The sequence below is a fragment of the Protopterus annectens genome, chromosome 7.part0, assembly GCF_019279795.1.
Source record: "Protopterus annectens isolate FY-2018-M chromosome 7.part0, PAN1.0, whole genome shotgun sequence".
NCBI lineage: Eukaryota > Metazoa > Chordata > Ceratodontiformes > Protopteridae > Protopterus > Protopterus annectens.
In genome coordinates this window covers 1380350456-1380372737 of record NC_056739.1, presented here as the reverse complement: position 1 = coordinate 1380372737, position 22282 = coordinate 1380350456, and the positions used below count along the sequence as shown (strand labels likewise).

Sequence of the window (22282 nt, the reverse complement as noted above, 5' to 3'; positions counted from 1 at the left end):
TCAACCTGTGGGTTCCCGGATCTGGCACATATCTGACGGCCGCATAACCAGCATCTTGATCCAAGCTCCAAGCTCCTCCCTACCCACAATGCTCATCTCCTTCCTTCCTTCAAACTGAGTTTGTTGCCCAACCTAGCCTCGCCCTGACCCAAAACCTTGTCCCATGCGAAATAATCCATAAAGAAGAAGGAAAGAGTAATAGGCATCCTGGTGATGACCATATTCTCTACCCGTCAGACCACCACACAGTCTATGCAAGACAGGGGGAAGGAGGGAGAGACGGTCGAAGACAAATGAAGAACAACTCCTCACTCGGTTGGAACGTTATGTTGAGTACATAACTTCTTTACCTAAAGATGTTGCCTTCATTTGGTGTTCAACCTGTGGGACAGTCTCTCCAGCTACTAAACACCTGGGAGGCCTTCATGGAAGGATATTCTGGAGCACAGCAGAGCCAAAGGACGTCCTGTTCCTGGATATGATGTCCAACTTGTAGTGTGATATAAAGGTATGAGATGAAGATCAGTTGGCCACAGAGAAAATATCTAACAAAACCAGACCAGAAGGCAGCTGAAGTAGCCATAGACCTGGTGGAATGTGGCTTCACTTGACCTGGCAGAGTTAATCCCTTAGTAGAATATGCCAGCAAAATACACTAGGAAATCTAACAGGCAATGGTGACCTTAGTTACTGATTTCCCTAAGAAGGGTTTAGAGTAAGATATGAAGAGTTGGTCAGACTTACAGAAAGCTTTAGTCCTGTGTAAGTAGAAATGCAACTGTCTGTGCACGTCCAACAAGTGCAATTTGTATTCTCCCTCATTCTGGAAATTCGGGAAAAAAAACGAGAGATTAATAACCTCATTATTATTGGATTCCAAAGCTACCTTAGGAAGAAAGGAGGGATTGGTACGCAAGGATACCTTATCCTTAAGAAAAATCATATAAGGTGGTTTGACTGACAATGCTTGAAGTTCCAAAACCCTTCTGGCAGAAGTAATAGCCACCAAGAAGGCCGTCTTCCAGGGCAAAAAATGCAGATCCACAGATACTGCTGGTTCAAAGGGAGGCGAAACCAAAGCCTGTAAAACTAGCGTAAGATCACATGGCAGTGTAGGGTCCTTGATCAGTGGCTGAAGAAGAAAGGTGCCTCTTAGGAAGGCTTTGCAGAGCTTAGAAGAATCTAAGAAAGCCATATTATGCCCCACATGAAAATTAGAAATCACCACAAGTTGAACCTTGACTGTAGAAAAACTAGCACCTTGTTGGAAGATCTTTGCTAAGAATTCCAAAACTGAGGAGACTGGCGCAGTGAAGGGATCTACGGCATGCCATGAGGCGCAGATCACAAAACATCTCCATTTACTGGAGTAAACCTTTCTGGTGGAAGATTTATGAGCCACCACCAGGATCTTTTTAACAGGTGAAGATAAACTGGGAGTCCTGACAATCAGGGAAACTGGAGCAGCCAGGTGATGAGCTTCAGACTGCCCAGGTCTGGATGGGGAATTCCTGAAGGATGAGAAATGAGATCCGGAACTGGATCCAATAGCCATGGTGGAGCCACCAGATGAGATCACAGATAGGGAAACTAGGCTTGGCGAGGACAGAATGGGGCAATGAGGATTACTAGGCTCCCCAGCCTGCGAGCTTTCTGAAGGAATTTTGGAAATAAGAGAAGGATAGGCATACAGAAGAACGGAGGGCCAAGCATAAAACAGAGCATCTCTGGGGGCTTCCCCCAGATGGGGGGTTCAGAGCGAAAAAACTCACTGCACTTCATGTTGGAAGGAGAGGAGAAGAAATCGCAGCAAGGCTAGCCCCACTTGAGAAAGATCTGTTTCGCTACTGATGGATTCAGAGACCACTCATAAGGCATCAGAACAGACCTGCTGAGCCTGTCCGCTAGAATGTTACACCTCCCCGGAATGAGTGTTGCCACCAGAAAATGGCCGATGGAGATTGCCCACGCACACACTCATGGCCTCGTGACGTAGAGGGAAAGACCTGGTTCCCCCTTATTTGTTGATCTACCAGACCACCGACATGCTGTCTGTCTGGATAGCACTCCTGGGGGAAGACAGGCATGGAGGGCCTGCAACACTAGAAGCACCTTCCTCATCTCCAGAATGTTGATATGTAATTTGGACTCGTAAGGGGACCACGTGCCTTGGAATGTCCTTCCTAAGCAGTGCCCCCCCAACCTAGCAGGGAGGTGTCCGTGGTCAATGTGGCTATGAGAAATGAGGGGAAAAGTGACGACCCCGAAGAAGGTCAGGAGAATGCAACCACCACAAAAGAGAGAGTTCCTGAACACCCGAGAGACTCTGACAGGCTGAGACAATGCAAGGTCTAACATGGACCATTGGACTGCAAGTGTCCACTGAAGAACCCGCATGTGAAAACGTGCAAGGGGCAAGAGACTGACTGTGGCCGCCATGGACCCCAACGCCCTTAATATTATTTCTGCCATCAGCGGTTGGGCTTGAAGGACACCCAGGACATGAAGTTTCAGTGACTATATTCTTTCTGAGATAAGAAAGACCTTGAAATGAATTATATCCAACCAAACCCCTATGAAATCTAATACCTGAACCGGGGCCAGTGAAGACTTGCTGAGACTGATGGTGATGCCCAACCAATGGGCTAAGAGAAGAAAATAATTCCTCGCTAGACAGAGCTGATGCCTGGAAGGGGCAGTGAGGAGCCAGTCGTCTAGGTAAGGGAAGACCTGTATGCTCTGGCGCCTCAAGTGAGCCGCTACTACTGCCATCACTTTAGTGAACACCCTAGAAGCTGTGGTGAGACCAAAGGGGAGCGCTCAAAACTGGTAATGATTGGCTTCCAGCCAAAAACGAAGGAAACTCCAAGAGTGCCTGTCCATTCTGATGTGGTAGTATGCATCCTGGAGGTCGATCAAGCACATCCAATCATTCTTCTGCAGGAAAGACAGGATAGACTGAAGGGTGACCATCTGGAATTTTGTCTTGGCCACTGACAGGTTCAAGGTGGATAGATCCAGAATTGGTCTCAGGTTCCCATTCTTCTTTGACACTAAAAAGAACCTGGAATAAATGCCTAATCCGGACTGGTCTTGGGAGGCATGTTGGATGACCCGTTTTTCTAGCAGCTTTGTAATTTCCAGTGCTGCATCCTCCCTGTGCGCGGGCGGAACGTCCGGGAGGTGTTTAGGTGGTACAGGAGACTTTAGAAAGGGGATTGAATAACCTCTGGATATAATTTGCAACACCTAATGATCTTCTATGAAGGGCTCTCAAACCGTTATGTGGAGAGAAAGGCAAGCCCCGACTGCCTCTAGAGACGAGCAGTTGGTCAACCTTTCAGGGCTGCTGCGTGGGTTTGTCCGAGAAAGGTTCTCAGGATCCTTGATGTCTCAGACCCCCTCTGCCTCTAGGGCGGTGTCTGTCAAATCCCCCCTCTGCCCCTGGGGGAAGGTGAGTCCTGAGTGTTCTGGGAGAAACTCAGATTTCTAGACCCACATCTTCTTGGCCTCTCACTGATTCCAAGAGAAGGATCATTGAGGGGCAGAATAGTGGATCCCGACTGCAGACAGAGTCTTCACGTCCTTCTCACTCTGGACTAGGGTGTCACATACCATCTTCCCAAAAAGGGAGGAACTGTTGTATGAGGCATTCGTAAAGGATGACTTAAAGAGTTCCGAAAAGGCACACAACCAGAGTCAGGTGTGATGCCTGATGACAATGCCAGTGCCAGCAGCTCTAGCGTTGCCTTCCATTGCATGGGAGAGGAGACACACTGAGGTGTCATCAACAGATGTCAGGGTGGCCATTCGGGAGGAGAACACTTTCATGTCCTCCGCTGACATGGACCCCAGGTAGACTCGGCGATCTCCTTGACCAGATCTTGCTGCAGCCTAATCACATGTGCCAGGTAGTTCAGTGCCCTGACAGAAAAGTTTGCTGAAGCATAGACCTGCTTCCCAAAACAATCCATCGTCCTGGAGTCTCAGTCTAGAGGGTGGACAGTAGAGTTCTCCTGAGCGAGCTCCTTAGTGGCAGCTGCCACCACCATGGCATCAACCGGGGATCCTTTATGCCAATGGGTTCTGTCCAAAGGGGGGCTCAAAACTTTCTCAGGGCATTTGGGAATGGGCTCCACCATGTCCGGTTCCTTCCACGCCCGAGATGTAATGAGATCCACCAAGGGATCTGCGGGAGGGGACACCCAGGAAGTAGATGATCCTGTGCAAAAGCCTCCAGGAACACCGATTCATCTGGGTTAGATTTCTGGACAGACCACCCTCCTTGCTGGCATAGGATTTCCATGATGTCTTCGAAGAAGACATCCTTGGGGGGGGGGGTGATCAGGGGGAACCTTCGCCTTCCTCCAAATCGGTGTCTTCGGGGAGTGACTCCAGTGGGGAGTCCAAGTGCCTCCTTTTGCATGTGTGTTTACGAGGAGCATCCACAGTGCGGGATTTTGTGGAGGACTCGCTAACAGCTTGCTGCTTCCAAGAGCCCTATGGCATAGAGGTGGCAGGTTGTCCCTGAGATAGCAGAATGGTCAGACCCGCACCAGAAACAGAGGGAGCCAGGATGGACTCTGAGGACCCTCTCCACCACATCGAAAGCCAAAGGGGAACAGACTTCCTGAGAAGGGGTGATGGTCAAAGCTGTATCCCTCTGACCTGATGGGGAGTCTGAGCCGAGCCTATAGGGGCCAAGATGCCTAGAGGAAGGCTCTGCTCTGAAAGGCTTGAAGCCAACACCATCTCCTTGGAAGTAGCGTCAAGGCTAGAGCTCCGACAGCCACACAGATCCAAGCAAGTCGGATCCGACCTGCTCAAGCCCACAGCCGGCGTCAAGGTACAAGGTACCATAGGAGCTGACCCTTCGACACTGAGTGTGTCTTTGGATCCAAGGGCTCCGAAATTGGGGGCCAGATCGGAGAAGGAGATATAGGAATGAACACAGATTGCATGCCCCAGGCTGCAGAGGGAGAGGGGATGGGCAAGACTCCCAACTAGATCTGGGCGAGGATAAATGTTTGCATCATCCTGTCCATCTCCGCTTTGGAAAGACTGCAGATGGAACGAGATGAGGAGGCCACTGACACCAGCCTGGAGTGGTAGTGAGAGGAAGCCTGCACTGGCGACCAAGTCCAAATCTCCTCTGGATCCGGGGGGAACGGAGCCAAGGCGACTCCGACTGAGTCTGACCTAACTTTGGTAGGAGGGCCTGCCAGACCAGAGCGATCTGGGGATCACTTCTTGGGCCTATCCCTATGCTTAAGACAGCTTATCTCCATCCTCGGGCCTCTTGGCAGGAGGTTGAGTCCAAGAGGCTAGGACAGAGACAGCAGAAGAGACTGAGGCAGAAGAGGCCTGTGCCTCGGTGGAATGAGAGGGAAGAAGCCATTTTAAGATTAACTTATTTCTCCTGTCCATCAGTGTTCGGGAATTAAACCTGGCACAGATGGAGCAGGAGGTCTCTAGGTGGGCTGCCCCCAAACATACCACGCACAGAGTGTGGCCATCGGCTGGGGAGACCTTATGACCACACGCCGTGCACTTTCAAAACCCGGGTTTCAGGGTCTCAGACATAGCAAAAGGACTGAGAAACCCAACAAAAAAAACCCCACACAAAGGCACATACACACACTCAAAAGAAAAAGGGAAAGGGGTGCTTTTTTTTTTTTAATAATTGACGGTAACGCGTGGTAGGGGAGGGTAGGAAAATAAAAAAGGTAAACTTTTAACAGAGAAAATTTAGCAGAAAAGAGGAAATAATATAACTCTTACCTAAACAGAAGCTCAGAGCAATGGATCGCGATGCAAGCATGAAGCGCTGCAAACAAGACTTGAAGAAAGGAAGAAGACAGGGGCATTTAGGGTAGGGGAGGAGCTTGGAGCTCGGATCAAGATGCTGGGTATGCGGCCGTCAGATCCGGGAACCCACAGGTTGAAGACCAAATGAAGACAAAAACTTCAGATACAATACTATAGAACTAATGTAGATATTTTTATTGTATTTTATTTTAATTGTACGTTTTATTGTACTGAGGAGCTTTTCTCCCCAGGCCTCCACTGAAAACAGGCTTTGCACAACCCAGTGGACTTTAACTGTTAAACTGCAAATGAATAACTAAATAAATAAATAAACAAATATGACAGCATAACACTAGATCCAACATCCAACAATGCATAGCTCTTGGACACGATCACCTCCAATATTTCCAACAAACTCAGTGCACTACAAGTCTCAACTAATAACCTCAGTGATCACTGTTTCATGCTATCCTACTGGTCTTTCAAGTCTCAAAAGTTCCCACAATACTCTTTTCCAACAACTTTAACAAATTATTAGATGATGAGTTACAGCTTACAAACTTGATGCATATCTATGAATTCAATGATCGAAACTTCAGCATTATCTATATTTTAGTCTACTAAATGAAATATAAAACAGACTAATAAACATTACTGAAAAAGCAGCTAAGGCTAACCATTTACCCGGATAAACTAATTTGAGAACTTTGATTAGCAGTAGGAATGTGGCATGGATAGAATGGAAAAACGATGTATAATAGATAGTAACAATAAACTGCAGCATTATAAAAACCTAAAGAGGTCTTCCAAAATTCAAACCACTGCAGCAAAGATGACTTATTATTTTAGCAACATTAAAGCCACTTGTTTAGGAAACTGCAAAAACAGGTTCTATACCAAAAAATCTATTGGTTCCATCAGTATATTTCCTAAATCCAAATTAGCTTCAAGTCTATCATTTGACATGATAGAAGCCATATAAGTTAATCCTAGCTACCACTACCATGCCTTCTATTTCCAACTTTACCAATTACAGTGCTGGCAATCTCACTGAACCACTACACAGAATGCATAATTACATTCCTTTCTAGTTTAAATATATATATACTGCTAGAATGCCTACGCCGGGGGCACAGAATGATGAAGCCCTGGCTAAAGTCCAGGTGACATGAGTTCAAATAGTGATGTGGGTGCTTGCTGGTGCAAGCAGCGATGATGGGCATAGCCATCCTGAACAGGAAGGAAGAAATAATGCACCCCCCCCGGAGGGAGGCAAACTTATGTGGTTTGATTTCTCTGGTGGGGATCACAAACAACAAAAAGCTGTCGCCTGTGACCTGTTGATGTTACCCCTTGTGGATATGAAGGGCAGATTAGTGGTGACTTCCGGTGCACTCCCCACCCTCAAGATATTATTGAGTGTGTACAGGGGCAGGGAGAAAAAACAGTTACCAATACTCCCTTTGCAGCAGCATGGCTCTCCCACAGGATACCTCAACCTCCTCATTGGACTGGATATGTAGTCAAAAAGTTCAGGGAGTGTGGAAGGAATCTTTAGACCAGGCAATCAAGGATAAGCACTGGCAAAAATTGATGGGTCAGCTGTGAAGAAGCTAAAACAATCTATATCCTGGTAGAGAAACAAGGCCCACCTAGAAACCACTGACTATAAATTTAATCCCTGTTTTCACTACTTGCACCTCAACATACTATAATACGAATCAGCTTACTTAGTCACATCTTTAGTACCTACATGCAAATTATACAGGGATATTACCGCCTACTTTCAAACATGCTCTCGTAATCCCACTGTCTAAAGTACCACATCCCAAATCACCATATGATTGCTTAAGTTAATCCAAAAATAGGACCTATAAGCAGATGATAGTTTCTATCCTACATACAAGCAGGAAGTTAGCAGTCCTCTCATTAACCTTGAAAACCTACACAATCATGAATATTTGACTTTCTAAATTTAAAAGGGGGGCTTTAAAACAGATCATCATGATCTTTTGTTAACAGCTCAATTACTATGGCTTCTCTCCAAACCTAATTACCTGGTCTATGAACTATCTGATAAATCATAAGAATTAAAACGTTTACATATCAACAGAAACTATATCTAACTGTACACCACAAGGCTCACTTAGTCATAGGCTTGCTTCTCTATTTACATTACGTAAATTCCCTTAAATGGGATATGTCCAGTCTAAATATTATAATTATCAGCACATAAAACTGGTACACAGCTTACCACCAGGTTACAAAAAATTCTCTTCTCTTCTATTTGGAAACTGGCTTACCAAAATCAAGTGCTAGATTAACACAATCATACCCAACATCTATGGGACAACAAAAAGCCCAAATTACCACACCTTGCATCACTGACCCTAATGGGTCATTTCTTCCTTTCACCACAGATCAAAAATAATAGTTGAATAGTATACTTTCCTTTCACAATCACATTACTATTTAGCCAAAGTAATACAACTAAAACTGGCCCACAGTATATCTCACCTATTAACCATGGAAGTTAAGTGGGCCATTGCAATACATGTCTTAATCCCTAGGCATGAACAGACTGTCCCTCTACTACAAGCCACTGGAAATAAGACTCTACAGTTGGTACATCTAGTAAACGTTGCTTAGCACCATTGTACATTCATTCAAAAGGCAAAGTATCTTCCTGTAACAGCAAGGTCCTCCTTTTTCCTCAATATTCTGACCTTTAAAAAATAACTACTGTCCACCTCTAGCAAACAAATTGGTACAATAATATATATATGCATTCATAAATACCACTACATAAACCTATACAGGTGCAATTTTCAGTAGCTGTGCATGAAAAATATTTTCTTTCATTTGCTCTTGCTTCTTGGAACAGCCAACCTGGTCCTAAAACTGCTTTAGGCAGCCTATGAATCAAAAAAATATTGAGGTGTCCCTGAGATAAAAAAAAAAAAAAAAAACACTCCAAAAATGTCCTGGCCATTGGAAAACACTAAGGCGGAAAACACACCAATTAAATAACACATTGTTTATTATCAGTTAAGCACTTTTGTCTCAACAAAGACTCTTCAGAACAGTACATGAAACACTTTCAAACTAATTTATATCCTGAGTTCAAAGTTCATTGGTAGGTCACATTCCCTTTAATGACATTATTTCCTTCAATGTGTACTTGCCTAACTCAAGTCATTCAAAAAACCACAAACTACAAGCAACACCTTAACAAATAAATAAAATATGTCTACTCACTTGTTAAAAAACAGACTATGCTCAAAATATTCCAGGTAAACTCATTTTTGACTAATGAAACTTTAATTCTTTTGTATATAGAAATAAAAATTAATTAAAAAAAATTAAACACTGCAAACTTTAGTTGCAGCTAAAATTAAACCCCAGTAACCCTCCGAGACTGAATGATCATGTTTCCACTACCCTGGTGTTACAATTATGATCAGCAAAGTTGTGATACAATGTTCAGTGCATCAGTTTGGCCCTGTCAATGCAAGTTTTTATTTAATTTAGGGTACATTCTCTGCCTTAGTGTTTTCCAATGGCCAGGGTAGTTTTTCAGAGTTTTTTTAATCACAGCTTTAGACAGTCTCACAATCTTTAAATGAAAAGTTTAAGTCATATCTAGCTCAAGAACATAAGTGTAACTGCTTCAGAGATGTCAGCTATAGATGCTAATGTACCCTGCTGTTTTTTAAAATTTCTCCTCTCATCAAATTTTCTTCAGCTTTGTGACCTATAAACAGTATAAATATTGGTACATACTTTGCTAGCTCTAAACGTATGCACAAACAGTTGCTGTCCTTACTATGCTGAATTGTGCTGTACTATTTTATTTTACCTCATCTGTTTATACTGTGTCTCTCTTATCTGTCTTATGAACTGATGTACATAATGTATTGCTCTTGACTTAGGAGTTGAACTACTGGTTTGCACTGCATCTCTTTGCTGTATCTGCCTCATGGCCTAAACAGTGGCTGAAAAGGTTTGTACTAGACCACTAGTCAAGTTAACAAACAATAAACAAATAAAATAATATAAGCACAGAGGGAAGGAAGAGTCAAAATTTAGACAAAGAACAGAATATAGGGGGAATAGCAACAAGCATATGAGTTAAGGGCGGCAATGGTGGTGCAGTGGTTAGCGTTGCCACCTCACAATAAGAGGTTCTCTGGTTCGATTCTCGGCTGGGGTGCCTTCTGTGCAGAGTCTGCATGTCCTCCCTGTGGTCGTATGGGTTTCCTCCGGGTGCTCCGGTTTCCTCCTACATCCCAAAGACATGCAGTAGGTGGATTGGACACTCTAAATTGGCCCTAAGTGAGAGTGTGTGCATGTGTCTGCCTTCTGTGGAAGGTTGGGCGCCAGGCTGGCAACTCGACACTGTAAAACTCCACTGCCAATCATGAGCGGACAGATGATCCACTGTGGTGACCCCTGACCGGGAAAAGCCGAAAGAAGAAGAAGAAGCAAGTATACGAGTTAACTGTAAATGGGGAACTTTATTTTACAGAATGGGCAAGGGAACACAGTCTGCTTCAAGCTAAGGACTGAGATGGGCAAATGCACCTTATGTTAAGGAACCAGTAATTCATGTCAGTCAGTTCTCTTGCTTCAGTTCCATCTCTATTTTCACAATCTGATCTCACCACCATCTGTTTTGATATCCACTGTTCACTAAGGCTTGCTGCTCTCCAAACAATTTTAACACTATTCCACTCCTTAATTTCTTCCTTTGGACTACATACCTAACCATTTTTTTAGCCACTCCACCTAATGTGCCCCTTTCCATTTATCTAGACTTCATCTATGTCTTTCTAGTTCCAACCTCCTCTTTATTCATAGCATACTGACAACAGAAAATGATTACTGTGCCACAGACTATATACAAACACATACACATTTCTCGGAAAAGTAGTTCAACATGCATTTTGTTGAGGAAAGGATATGTCAAATCTGTTATGATTGAATGTGTTTGTGGGTTTTTAAGTGTGGGGTTGGGATTGTAATGCCCAAACTTTTGGAAGTATCAAAAGTTTTAGCACTGGAGGTAGAAGCTTATCTGCGAGTGTTTGTGGGTTAGGGTTAGAGAAGAGGATAGATTTAGTGCTATGCTTGTGCACTAATATGTGTGATGTGTGTAAGGTGGTACAGAGGGGGACTGTCCATCTTTACTAATGCATGCTAACCCTAAACCTAACACTGCTGTAACCTCAGCTGTGCACCTTTCTATACCCCTGCCATTATTCAGGCAAAGTAAGTCTGAATTAAGTGGTAGGGTTTTGTTGACTGTTTTAGACTTTATTTAAAGATGAACATATACACACAAGTTTTAGAATTTATTTAAAGATGAACATACACACAAGTTTTAGAATTTATTTAAAGCTCACTAGTTTGTAATACTATAAAAATCAACAATAATGTTTCATGTTTACTCATTCCTGAGACCCATGTTCACACCTCACAATTTCTATATTGAAGAATTCTGGACAAAAAAACAAAAATAATAGGGGGTGCAATGGCTCAAAATCAGGAACATTTTTTAAACATTACTATAGCTATTTTGAAAAGTTACTGAGCAGCATGTTTTACATCAACATGGATTTTCTGAACAAGAAGTATGAAACTCTGTCTGGCATTACTGGCTGCACATAATCCATACGTATTTACCAGAAAATCAATCATCTTACGAAGGAACAACCAAAATTATCAAGTAAAATCAGGGATGGTCTACAAAATAAGGGGCATTTGAATGGTAAGCACACAATGAAATGAAAATATAATACAAAATAAAAACTATGCAATGGGTTACCATGTGAGAGTTGAAGAGCACTCAAAAATCTGGAAATTACAAAATCAGCCTTTTTAAGTAGTGGGTAAAAAAATAAATTAGAATACTGCCAAGCAAAAAACACTGAATCCCTGATAAGAGGCATCAAGAGAGGGTTGAATAAGAGTTCCTCTTATTTCTTTCCAAGATAAACATTAACATCCTTACTGAACAGAAGGGTGAGAACCATACAACTTTACAGTGTGAAATTTATGCCCCTAACAGTTTCATTAAAGAAGTTGTTTGTAGGATGATCAAGCAGAGGTAACCAACTCCACCTCAATAATATCCTCCTCTCTGCCAGTATATCCAACACAGAAAATTACATTGTGCTCGTGCTGAGCTGATTACTGAAGTAAAACTAACTGTCAAAATCCTGTACGGTCATAAGCATTCACTAGGGAAGGACCTTGTAGGGGAGCAAGATACACTTGGCCAGACTGTCAGCAAACCACCTGGAGGCTCACTGATTGGTTTGCTATCTTAAATGAAGGAACAGAGGTGGCATCATCTTAAGTAGTAACATCAGCCCTGACACTAGGTCCATCACTGATCAAGATTCAGTCTTACAATCCCAATGAAAGCTACTGTGGTGAGAAGAATGGGACATCTGTTCTGCATTTTTATCTGCCAGGAGATGATATAACGTGATGTCCACAACTCTCCTTACCTTTCAAGGAGTAAGGCTCCTGCTTGTGCTGCTTCTCTTTATGTTTAAAACAGGACTTGCTCCCTGCTTTTCGGGCATCTTAATCACTAAATTTTGACAGTAGCTCAGGTTGGATAGTGAAGAAAACAGACAAAGAGCAGGAGCTACTGTCTACATTTGGAGACCTGTATTTCCTGTAGATGAGTGTTACATATGTACTCTTATTATCTAATGGTCACAGGATTACATTTCCTGTAGGAGAATCACATTCTCATGTTATTTTGTGTCCAGGGCAAATAAGAAACTGCTTTTATCTATATGGGCAACTTACGATTTAGTACTGCATTGTGCCAATGCTGGTGGGTGGTGTAGTTTTTATCAATGTTACACATTCTTATGAATACTTTGAGAATAATGTTGATCCTGCATTAAGCAAGCAGGCTATACTATTCTTGGCTGTTCATGACATTTTTTAAGTGTACATTTACAGGAGCTTTCAGGAGGAGGAAAAGGTAAGCATCTGTTAATGTTCGGCACTGTGACTGCAAAGTGCCATCTGGATTCAGCAAAAATGTATGTCTTTAAAAAAATAGCGAGTCAGACAGGGTATGATGTAACCTAAAATACCACAGTGCAGGGAAAAATAATGGCTTAAGTGACTTTGTTGTGAAATTGTATCATTGTCAAAATATGCTGAAGCATCTACACAGAAACTCTAAGCACAAAATTATGAAATAACTAACTTCTTGGAAAGAACAAGGAGAACCTGATCATAATGTTAATCTAGAAGTACTGTGCAGGGGATCAAACATATGTGATATAAGAAAAGGGAAACACTAGAAACTTTTTACACTTTGCAAGTGCACTTAAAGATAAAACCATCTGTGGGGACAAAACATGGGTATCAAATGATACACTTCTTCCAAAAAAATATTTGTTTCAACTTCCAATAAATGAGCAGACGAGAAGATAAATTTGTACATTTCTGCCCTTGGCATACAATGCATATCATATCATGTGTGCAACAGATAATACACTTACTCTGATTATCGTATAGCGTTGTCGCCTCACAGTATGACATTGTCCTGTTCGATTCTCAGCTAAAGCGTCTTCTGTGTGGAGACGTGCGTGAATGGGCGTACCTTCGTTGAAGATTGTGCGCCAGAGGTGGCAACTCGGTACATAAAAATCTACTGCCAACCATTAGCGGACCGGAGTTCCGCTGTGGCGACCCCTAACTGGGAAAAGCCAAAAGATACAAGTGTTTACATTTTGACATCTTTCTGTTTCCTCTCTGAGCAGCTACCACACCAAATCAAAAAGTGAACAATAAAGGTGGAAAACTATACAACATAGCAATTTAACAAGAGATCAGTAAGAAATAAAGGGCTTACATTTTTCTCCCCTTCAGTGTTGCGGATCTCATATGCATACGCCAGGATTATATCAACAAGGCTAAGAAGCACAAGGTGGCAAGCTCGCTTATCCAGTATATAAGATCTGTTTGTGAAGTTTTTCAGCTGCTGCTTTTCTCCTTCAGAAAAAGAAACTAGAAAAGAAAAATGTTAAAAAAACTTTATTCTCAACTGAAATAACACAACCTTTGCTTGCAGTAAGGATATTATGGATGCATGCAATGAACCACTATATGAAAAAATGTACACATTTATGTGTGTATGGTTCCAGGACTGTTTACCAAATTCACAATTTACAGAAACACAAACGTTCTCGCACAGTAAGTGAAAGTGCTTTTTCACGGAAAATGCACTTTCGCGAAACAGAAATAAAAAAGGTAAAAAAAAAATTGCAAAAGGGCTGTTGCTGAGATCGCGGCACAGTGGGGATAAGGGAATATTCCCTTTTCCCCACTGTATTGCAATCTCGGAGTGAGAGTATAAAAGTGGGGGGGGGTGCAGGGGGCTTGTCCCCCTGCATAAACATGATTACTACTTTTTTTTTTTTTTTTTTTTTTTTTAAGTTTGTTATGTTTTTTATTTTGTTATTACTGTTTCGCGAAAGTACATTTTCGGTGAAAAAGCACTTTCGCGAAACTGCGCAAGCGTTTGTGTTTCAGTAAATAGTCCTAGATCAGTGTGTGTGTATATATGTCTACTGATCTACTTCTAAACATCAAAACTCATATAACCGAACTTCATTTTCTCAGAACAAAAATCGCAAAAGCTGAAATACCAGAATGGCAAATTTTTCCCAGGGTAAGTAAACACTTGCCCAGACTTACACAACACACACACCAAAGTAAGTAAAACCCACCTAGGTGGGGGATGGAACCCCCACACCCGCCCAACTATATATACTAACTGCGAGATCGCACTACAGTGGAGAAAAGGGCATGTTTGGCAAGAGTAAAAAATGAATACAGTTCTGACAAAATTCTCTTATTTCTGATGTAACAGAAGAACAAACATTAGCAATTTCTACAAACCTGTCTCCCAAGACAACAAACTGCTAGACTTGATGAAAAGTAGAGTCTGGATGCCACCTCATATCTCAGACATGAGAAAACAATGTCTATACAAAAAAAAAAGTTATGTACTTTCCATGTGTGTTGTCCATTTCGTCCTTTATTCTCACTTGTGGGTTGGATCCGATGTGTCAGCTACATCTCCACCAATATTCCAGCTCTTGGTCTTCAGCCAAGCTCGTAGGCTTAGATCTTTACCCATAATGCATTCCCCTGATTACCTCAAATCTTGTTTGCCCTCAGCAGCACATACAAAGGTTTTAGATAATAGAATTATAGAATTATTAGATGTACAACAACATATATATATATATATATATATATATATATATATATATATATAAATATATATACGGGTCTACTTTGAAACATCCAAAACCCACATCATCTAATTTCATAATACTGAGACCAACCATCTAAAACCCAAAACATCTAAAACGCATAACATCGAAATTTCATAACATCTAACTACAAATCACAAGAAAATAACATCACCTCCACATATAGCGACACCAAAATACCAAACACACTTTCTACTTCATCCCCATGTCCCCCCACACCCCCTGTAAATTAAATATACCAATTATAAAATCACACTACAGTGGGAAAAAGTTAATTTCCTAACCCCACTGTATCAAGCCCTCCCTGCAGAAGTGTAGTAAAAAGTGTGTTTGGTATCATTATATATATTATATAATGATATATTATATAAAATTCAGAGACTGGCGTGGCAAAGAAAGCATTTACAAGCATGTATTAACTTCAAAGTTGTCCCAAGAGGCATGCGCGTTTTGTGCATGCCCACTTACGGACAACAGTATCCTGATTTATTAAAAAGATGGCAAGACCTGAATTTAGAACTCAGTAATAAATATATCAACCTACTATTAGATCACTTTGAACCCATTGAGACTGCTGTTCAAAATGAGATTGATGTAGCATACTGGAAAATCACTGAGAAATTTAAATCAGCCATTTTCACCAGGAAATTAAACGATGTATCCACACAAATCAATCTGTTTAGTGAGAAACTGAGAGGCATTAAGCAGAAGAAACTGACCAGGGATGTAAACGACTTCAGAAAAGGTAACATCTTTGTGTGGCTGAGAACAGTAGAGAGTAACGCCAGACCAGTTGAACGTCACTTCCACTCGCAGCATAACCAATCAGACCAAGGGGTAACCAACAACACAGATCGGAGCCCGAATTTCACAAATAACACAGGGGAACCGTCCTACAGCGGAAGGAATGTATTGAGTGCCAATATTGATACATCGACACCGCCACCGAATCAACTAGCACTACTAACCACTGATGACTCCACTAGAACTGGAGCCATCAGGAAACACACTGCAGCTTCTATTAGAGATAAAGATGCTCCTTTTCCCATCAAATTGAACACCTTCAACAGAGGGAGGTCGACAAGTCGAGGTCCCAGGAAACGGAAGTATTCCTTCGAGAAATACGAGAGACAACAGAAGAGGAACTGGAATTAGATTCACTGGTATTTAATTTCTCTAAATTTGCCTTGTCTTCATCTGATGTGTCACTTTTGAGTAGAGGGCTGAATTATATACCCTCACAATGCAGCAAACTGTCTGAATTATTGATAGATATAAGACTGTTTGCAAGGAAAGTAGCGCTTAGAATGCTATTTAAGAACACTCAGCATCAAATGCTAACTGGGCCAGCAAGTCTTAAATGTAGGAGTACTTTTTCTCCGGCTTTGCCTCCGAATGTAGAGTGCTTCGTGAAGACTTGTGAGAAAGACATTTATCAGTTATTTACTAATAAGGTTAAACATAGATTTTTTAACCTAGAGAAAGCTGAGTATAACTCCTTAATGAACTTGAAGTATAATAATGATGTAATAATTACTAATGCTGACAAAGGAGGAGGAGTAGTACTTTTTGATAAAGATGCATATAATGGGACTATAGAAGCGACATTATGTCAGAATGATACTTATCAGGAACTAAATGCTGAAGGGGTAATGAAAATAATCAACAATGTCAGAGATGAATTGTATGACATCTTGATGTGTAGGCAAGTTAGTAAAGAAATGTTTGAATTTCTTTGTAGAGAAGAACCATTGATACCTGTATTGAAGGGCCTACCAAAAGTCCACAAACAGGCTGAACCCATGCCCATGAGACCTATAGTATCAGGTAGAGGCTGGGCAACCTACAATATATCTAAGTTCTTAGAGAAAATCATGAGACCATTAGTGAACAAGATCAATACAATTCTCAGAAATACACAACACCTTTTGAAAGATTTAGAGTCCTTTGACCTTCCTGAAAAGATCAACAAAAAATTTATGTTGGTCACTTTAGATGTACGTGATCTTTTCACATGCATCCCCAATGATTATGGTACACAGGCTGTGAGAGAAGTTATGGTATCCATGAAAGAGTTTTCTGGAGATAGACAGATTCTAGTTGGGCAATTACTAGAAACAGTATTAAGTTGCAATGTGTTTATGTCCAATAACAAATATTATTTGCAAACATGGGGTGTCGCTATGGGCACCCCATGTGCAAACTCATATGCAAACTTGGTATTGTATAACTGGGAACTGAAACACATATTTAAAAGTCCATGGATGGATAAGATAAAAATGTATAAGCGATTTGTGGATGACGTGGTATTGGCCTGGGATGGCACTGTTGATGAGCTGAAGCACTTTATAGATTATTTAGAAGGAACAACCACGTTCTTAAAATTTACTTATGAATACTCTTACAATGAAATTAACTTCCTAGATTTATCTTTATACTATGACACAGCTAACAAGTTATCTTACAAGCTATACAGGAAGAGCTGCTGGAGGAATACCATTCTAGAACACAGCAGCATGCACCCGAGATATATGTTCTCTGGTATAATAAAAGCACAATTCTGGAGACTAACTAGAATATGTAAAGATCCAGAAATTCTACGGATTGAAGCAGATAAAATGGAAAGATTGTTCACTGATAGAGGATATAATAGCAAGATGGTACAGGAGATGAGAAATAAGATTATATCCCAAGGTACTAGAGAAGATAGTGCTGAACATGAGAGTCCCAAAGTGAATAGGAGCAACAAGAGGGTTAAAGATGATCAACCAGGGAGGTACAATAGACAGAATAGTAAGATTAATCTGATCTTGAAGTACACCAATGATATTGATGCAATCAAGGGAGTTATAAATAAGCATTGGAACATCTTGACTGTTGTAGAGGAGACTAGAATGATAGTAGGTGAAAAACCAGGGTTCGTATTTCGCACATGTGATAATTTGAAAACCATTTTCTCTTCTAATCTACACAAGAATGTTCAGGTTAAAGATGACAATAATGAGGTCCCTGGGACTTACCCATGTAAAAAATGCAGTATGTGTGAACATATTGCTATCACACAAGAATATTCACATCCACATGGACATTTCAAATATACTCCAAAGACAAGAACTAGCTGTGAGACCACCAATTTAATATACATGGCCAACTGTGATCTGTGTCCAGCATTTTATGTTGGCCTCACAAAGAGAAAATTAAGACAGCGTATATATAACCATGTCTATGATATTCGCAAGCAACATGAGTTGAATGCATTGGCCAAACATGTTACTTCTAACCCCACACATCAGTTTAAATTTAGAGTACTACAAACCTTGCACCTTAGTCCTAGGATGGGTGACAACAACAACGCTTTGGCGAAATTAGAAATGGAGTGGATTCTCAGGTCAGGGGCACATAGAGACCCGGGGATTAACAACTATACTACAGTTAAACCATTTTTAGAATAGTTTGATGTATAAACAAGATTTCTCACAGTGGTAGTTTTAAAATAAAAATAGAATGAAAAATTAATACAACAAGTTTGTTTCTTCTTGAGTACAGTTAATAGTAGTAGGTTTTAGTGACACACAAATAGATATTGGGTACTAGTGACACGAGGCTAAATGTGACTTTGATGATGTTGTATGGTCAGACTCTTCTGGCCTTTGGATCACATGAATGGACAGCTTACTACATTCAAAGATAGTGTTGATTACGATTTGATAGTAGATGAACATTGATATGGTGGAATCTTCCTTTCATTATATATTTTATTTCTTTTGGAAACAGGGAACATGAAATTTATTTGGCTTCAATTTCATGATTTAATAATAATTTTATAGTATTAGATAGGTATGTTAGTAACTGGACAGATAGATAGACAACTGGACATCGTTATTTAACTGGAAAAAAAAACCTTTTTTCTTTTTCCTTTTTCTTTTTCCCTTTTTTCTTTCTCCTTTTTCCTTTTCCTTTTCGTTTTTTCTTCTTTCCTTCTCCTTTCCCCGCTGAATTCAACATCGTTTCCTATCATAAGTGTTGATGATGATATCGGCATTCCATATGTCCTTCAGGACGTGTTTTTTGGTGGTGAAGACATCTTCAGAATTTTTAGCCCATCCAACTTACGGTTTTGGTTGCTAGCATATAAAGTGACAGCTACTTTGCTACAGAGATATATATATTCACACTCAGCAGACCTGAACTCTCAATTTTAATTGATAATTGAGTCAGGCAAAGCTTGATTTAATAGGGAGCCACACAATAGAGATATATTTAGACTCCTGAAATACAAGAAATACTAAGATGTGATGAATTTAATTTCTGAATTTGTCTACTTTAGTGATAGAACTTAACCTCTTACTGGAAGACACCCGGAATAGGTATTGGTTCAGTTATAGTAGTGATATGGTAGATAAGAATAACTGACAGCTTTAATGAGTTGCCGGTTCTATTTTTTGACAGTCCAGCACCATCTTTTAATAGTCTAAGCACTATCTATATCTTAACTACTAGAAGTGTTTTTAGATAATTTTTAATCTTAATTTTTAATCTTAATTCAATGACATAAAGAGGTCAGTTATCTATGAAATGTGATTTGTTAGTTGGTGTACTTATTTTTATTTTATACAATTATTAATATTGTTACAGTTTTTAACTATTAATATTAATATTTATATTAACATTAATATCAATTTTATCGTGTTTTGGGTACATGTATATTTCACATACAGACACTTGTTATATATGTTACGTGTCTACAAGATTCCCTTTGAACACAATTTAAGAAGAGATAATGGGAGATGGAGTCAGAGATGATGTTTATTGCTGAAGTCTCTGACTTCAGTGTGGTAACTTACTCGAATTTATACAACCATCATACTTGTTATGTATAATGCGATGTATGATCATAGAACTTTATTGCTGACAGCACTTTGTTTCTCTCACGCCTGTACAATGCGCAGTATGAACACTGGTTTTCTTCAACCGGACATTGTTTGGATATATCCGATGAAGGATGATTTTTATAAATGATGTATTAATAGATTCAGCTATGTACATGGATTGGATGTCCGTTCTGATCTACTTTTAATAAGTAGAATGTAATTTTACGGCATCACTATTTTTATGAACTAGGCACTAAAAATGCATTAACAGGAAATGCGGGCATTGCTAGCTTTATGAATTAGGAGTTAGATTTGCTCTTTATAGACTACGCATTTATGTTCATAGAGTTTTGTTTGCGTTACTACAAGAGAGAAAATGTTGAGAATATAAGCTATGCACACACTGAATTTTATTTCATTTCAGGTTTTGTGTTGCTCAATTAAAGGCTACAAAAACTGAATGCATTGCAATGGTTTTAAGAATAGAGAAGCATTTCACTTTAATTAATTAATTAAGTATTGTTACAATGGAGTAAATTGCATGATTGATAACAACTGCTTGGTATTATCTGTATAAAAGGAGTTGAGTTATGTGTTTTAAACTGTATCTGAAGAAGCATGCAAGACGCATGTGAAAGCGCTTATTCTGTGTTTGTTCGATTGGAATAAAGGATCTATTTTTGAAGAATCCAGTGCTTCTCGTGGTGTGTCCTGCTAGTTCTGTTTGTAGAATTATAGAATTATTAGATGTACAACAACATATATATATATATATATATATATATATATATATATATATATATATATATATATATACGGGTCTACTTTGAAACATCCAAAACCCACATCATCTAATGTCATAACACTGAGACCAACCATCTAAAACCCAAAACATCTAAAACGCATAACATCGAAATTTCATAACATCTAACTACAAATCACAAGAAAATAACATCACCTCCACATATAGTGACACCAAAATACCAAACACACTTTCTACTTCATCCCCATGTCCCCCCACACCCCCTGTAAATTAAATATACCAATTATAAAATCACACTACAGTGGGAAAAAGTTAATTTCCTAACCCCACTGTATCAAGCCCTCCCTGCAGAAGTGTAGTAAAAAGTGTGTTTGGTATCATTATATGTGGAGGGGATGTTATTTTTATGTGATTTGTACTGTTAGATGTTATGAAATTCAACGTTATGGGTTTTAGATGTTCTGGTCTCAAGGTTATGAAATTAGATGTTATGGGTTTTGAAGGGGACCCATATATATATATATATATATATATATATATATATATATATATATATATATATATATATATATATAAATATATATGTGCATGGGTCCACTTTGTCATTTCAAAAAGCCAAAATCTCGAGCTTTGATATCTCAAAACTACAAAGTAGTGCAAAAAAAAAAAAAAACTAAGCAAACAATATTTTTACAGGGGGACAAACCCCTCTGTACACCCACACCCCCTGCAACGTAAATATACCATCTCCAAGATCGCGCTACAGTGAAGAGAATGGTAATGCTCATGTTACGCTTACCATTCTCTCCACTGTAGCGTGACCTCGGAGATGGTATATTTAAGTTGCAGGTGGTGTGGGGGATGCAAAGGGGCTTCTCCCCCTATAAAAACAGTTTTTACTGTTTTTTTTTTTACTTTATATATATATGGGTACACTTCAAAATCTTGAAAGCTCAAATCCTGAATCTCAAAATCCTGGAAACCAACACTGACTGTATTGTAGCAGAAATATACGCAGAAACATATTACTCATCTACATTTATAAGCAGGGGGGAAAGAACCCCTGCACCCCCACACCCCCAGCTATTTAAATATATCAACTCTGAGATTGCACTTCACAGAAGAAAATGGCAAACAAACTATGATGAGCTTCATGACTGCCTGCTCTAACCTTATTCATGTTCCCTTTTAATGTACTATACTACAGCATAACTCATCTTAGTGTAGTGAAGTGCGATCTCGGAGTTAATAAATTTAAGTAGCAGGGTGTGTGGGGGCAGAGAGGAGTAATATGTTTCTGTATGTATTTCTGCTGGAATACAGTCAGTGTTGGTGTCCAGTATGTTTTTCAGTGTTATGAGATTCAGTACTATGAGTTTTCAGTATTTTGAGCTTTCAAGATTCAGGATTTTGAGCTTTAAAGATTTTGAAGTGAACCCATATATATATATATATATATTTTATTTTAAATTTAAATTTTTTAAATTTTATAATATATATAAATAAAAATACAAAAAAAAAAT

General features: G+C 39.9%; 1 protein-coding gene across 1 annotated transcript in view; it reads right to left on the bottom strand.

Moving 5' to 3' along the window:
• SHQ1 (SHQ1, H/ACA ribonucleoprotein assembly factor) overlaps window positions 1-22282 on the bottom strand; it is a 2222560-nt gene that overhangs the window by 851759 nt on the left and 1348519 nt on the right. Inside the window, exon 7 of the mRNA XM_044076401.1 lies at window positions 13697-13851. Coding sequence (XP_043932336.1) covers window positions 13697-13851 — 155 coding nt within the window. The remainder of the gene's footprint in view (window positions 1-13696; window positions 13852-22282) is intronic.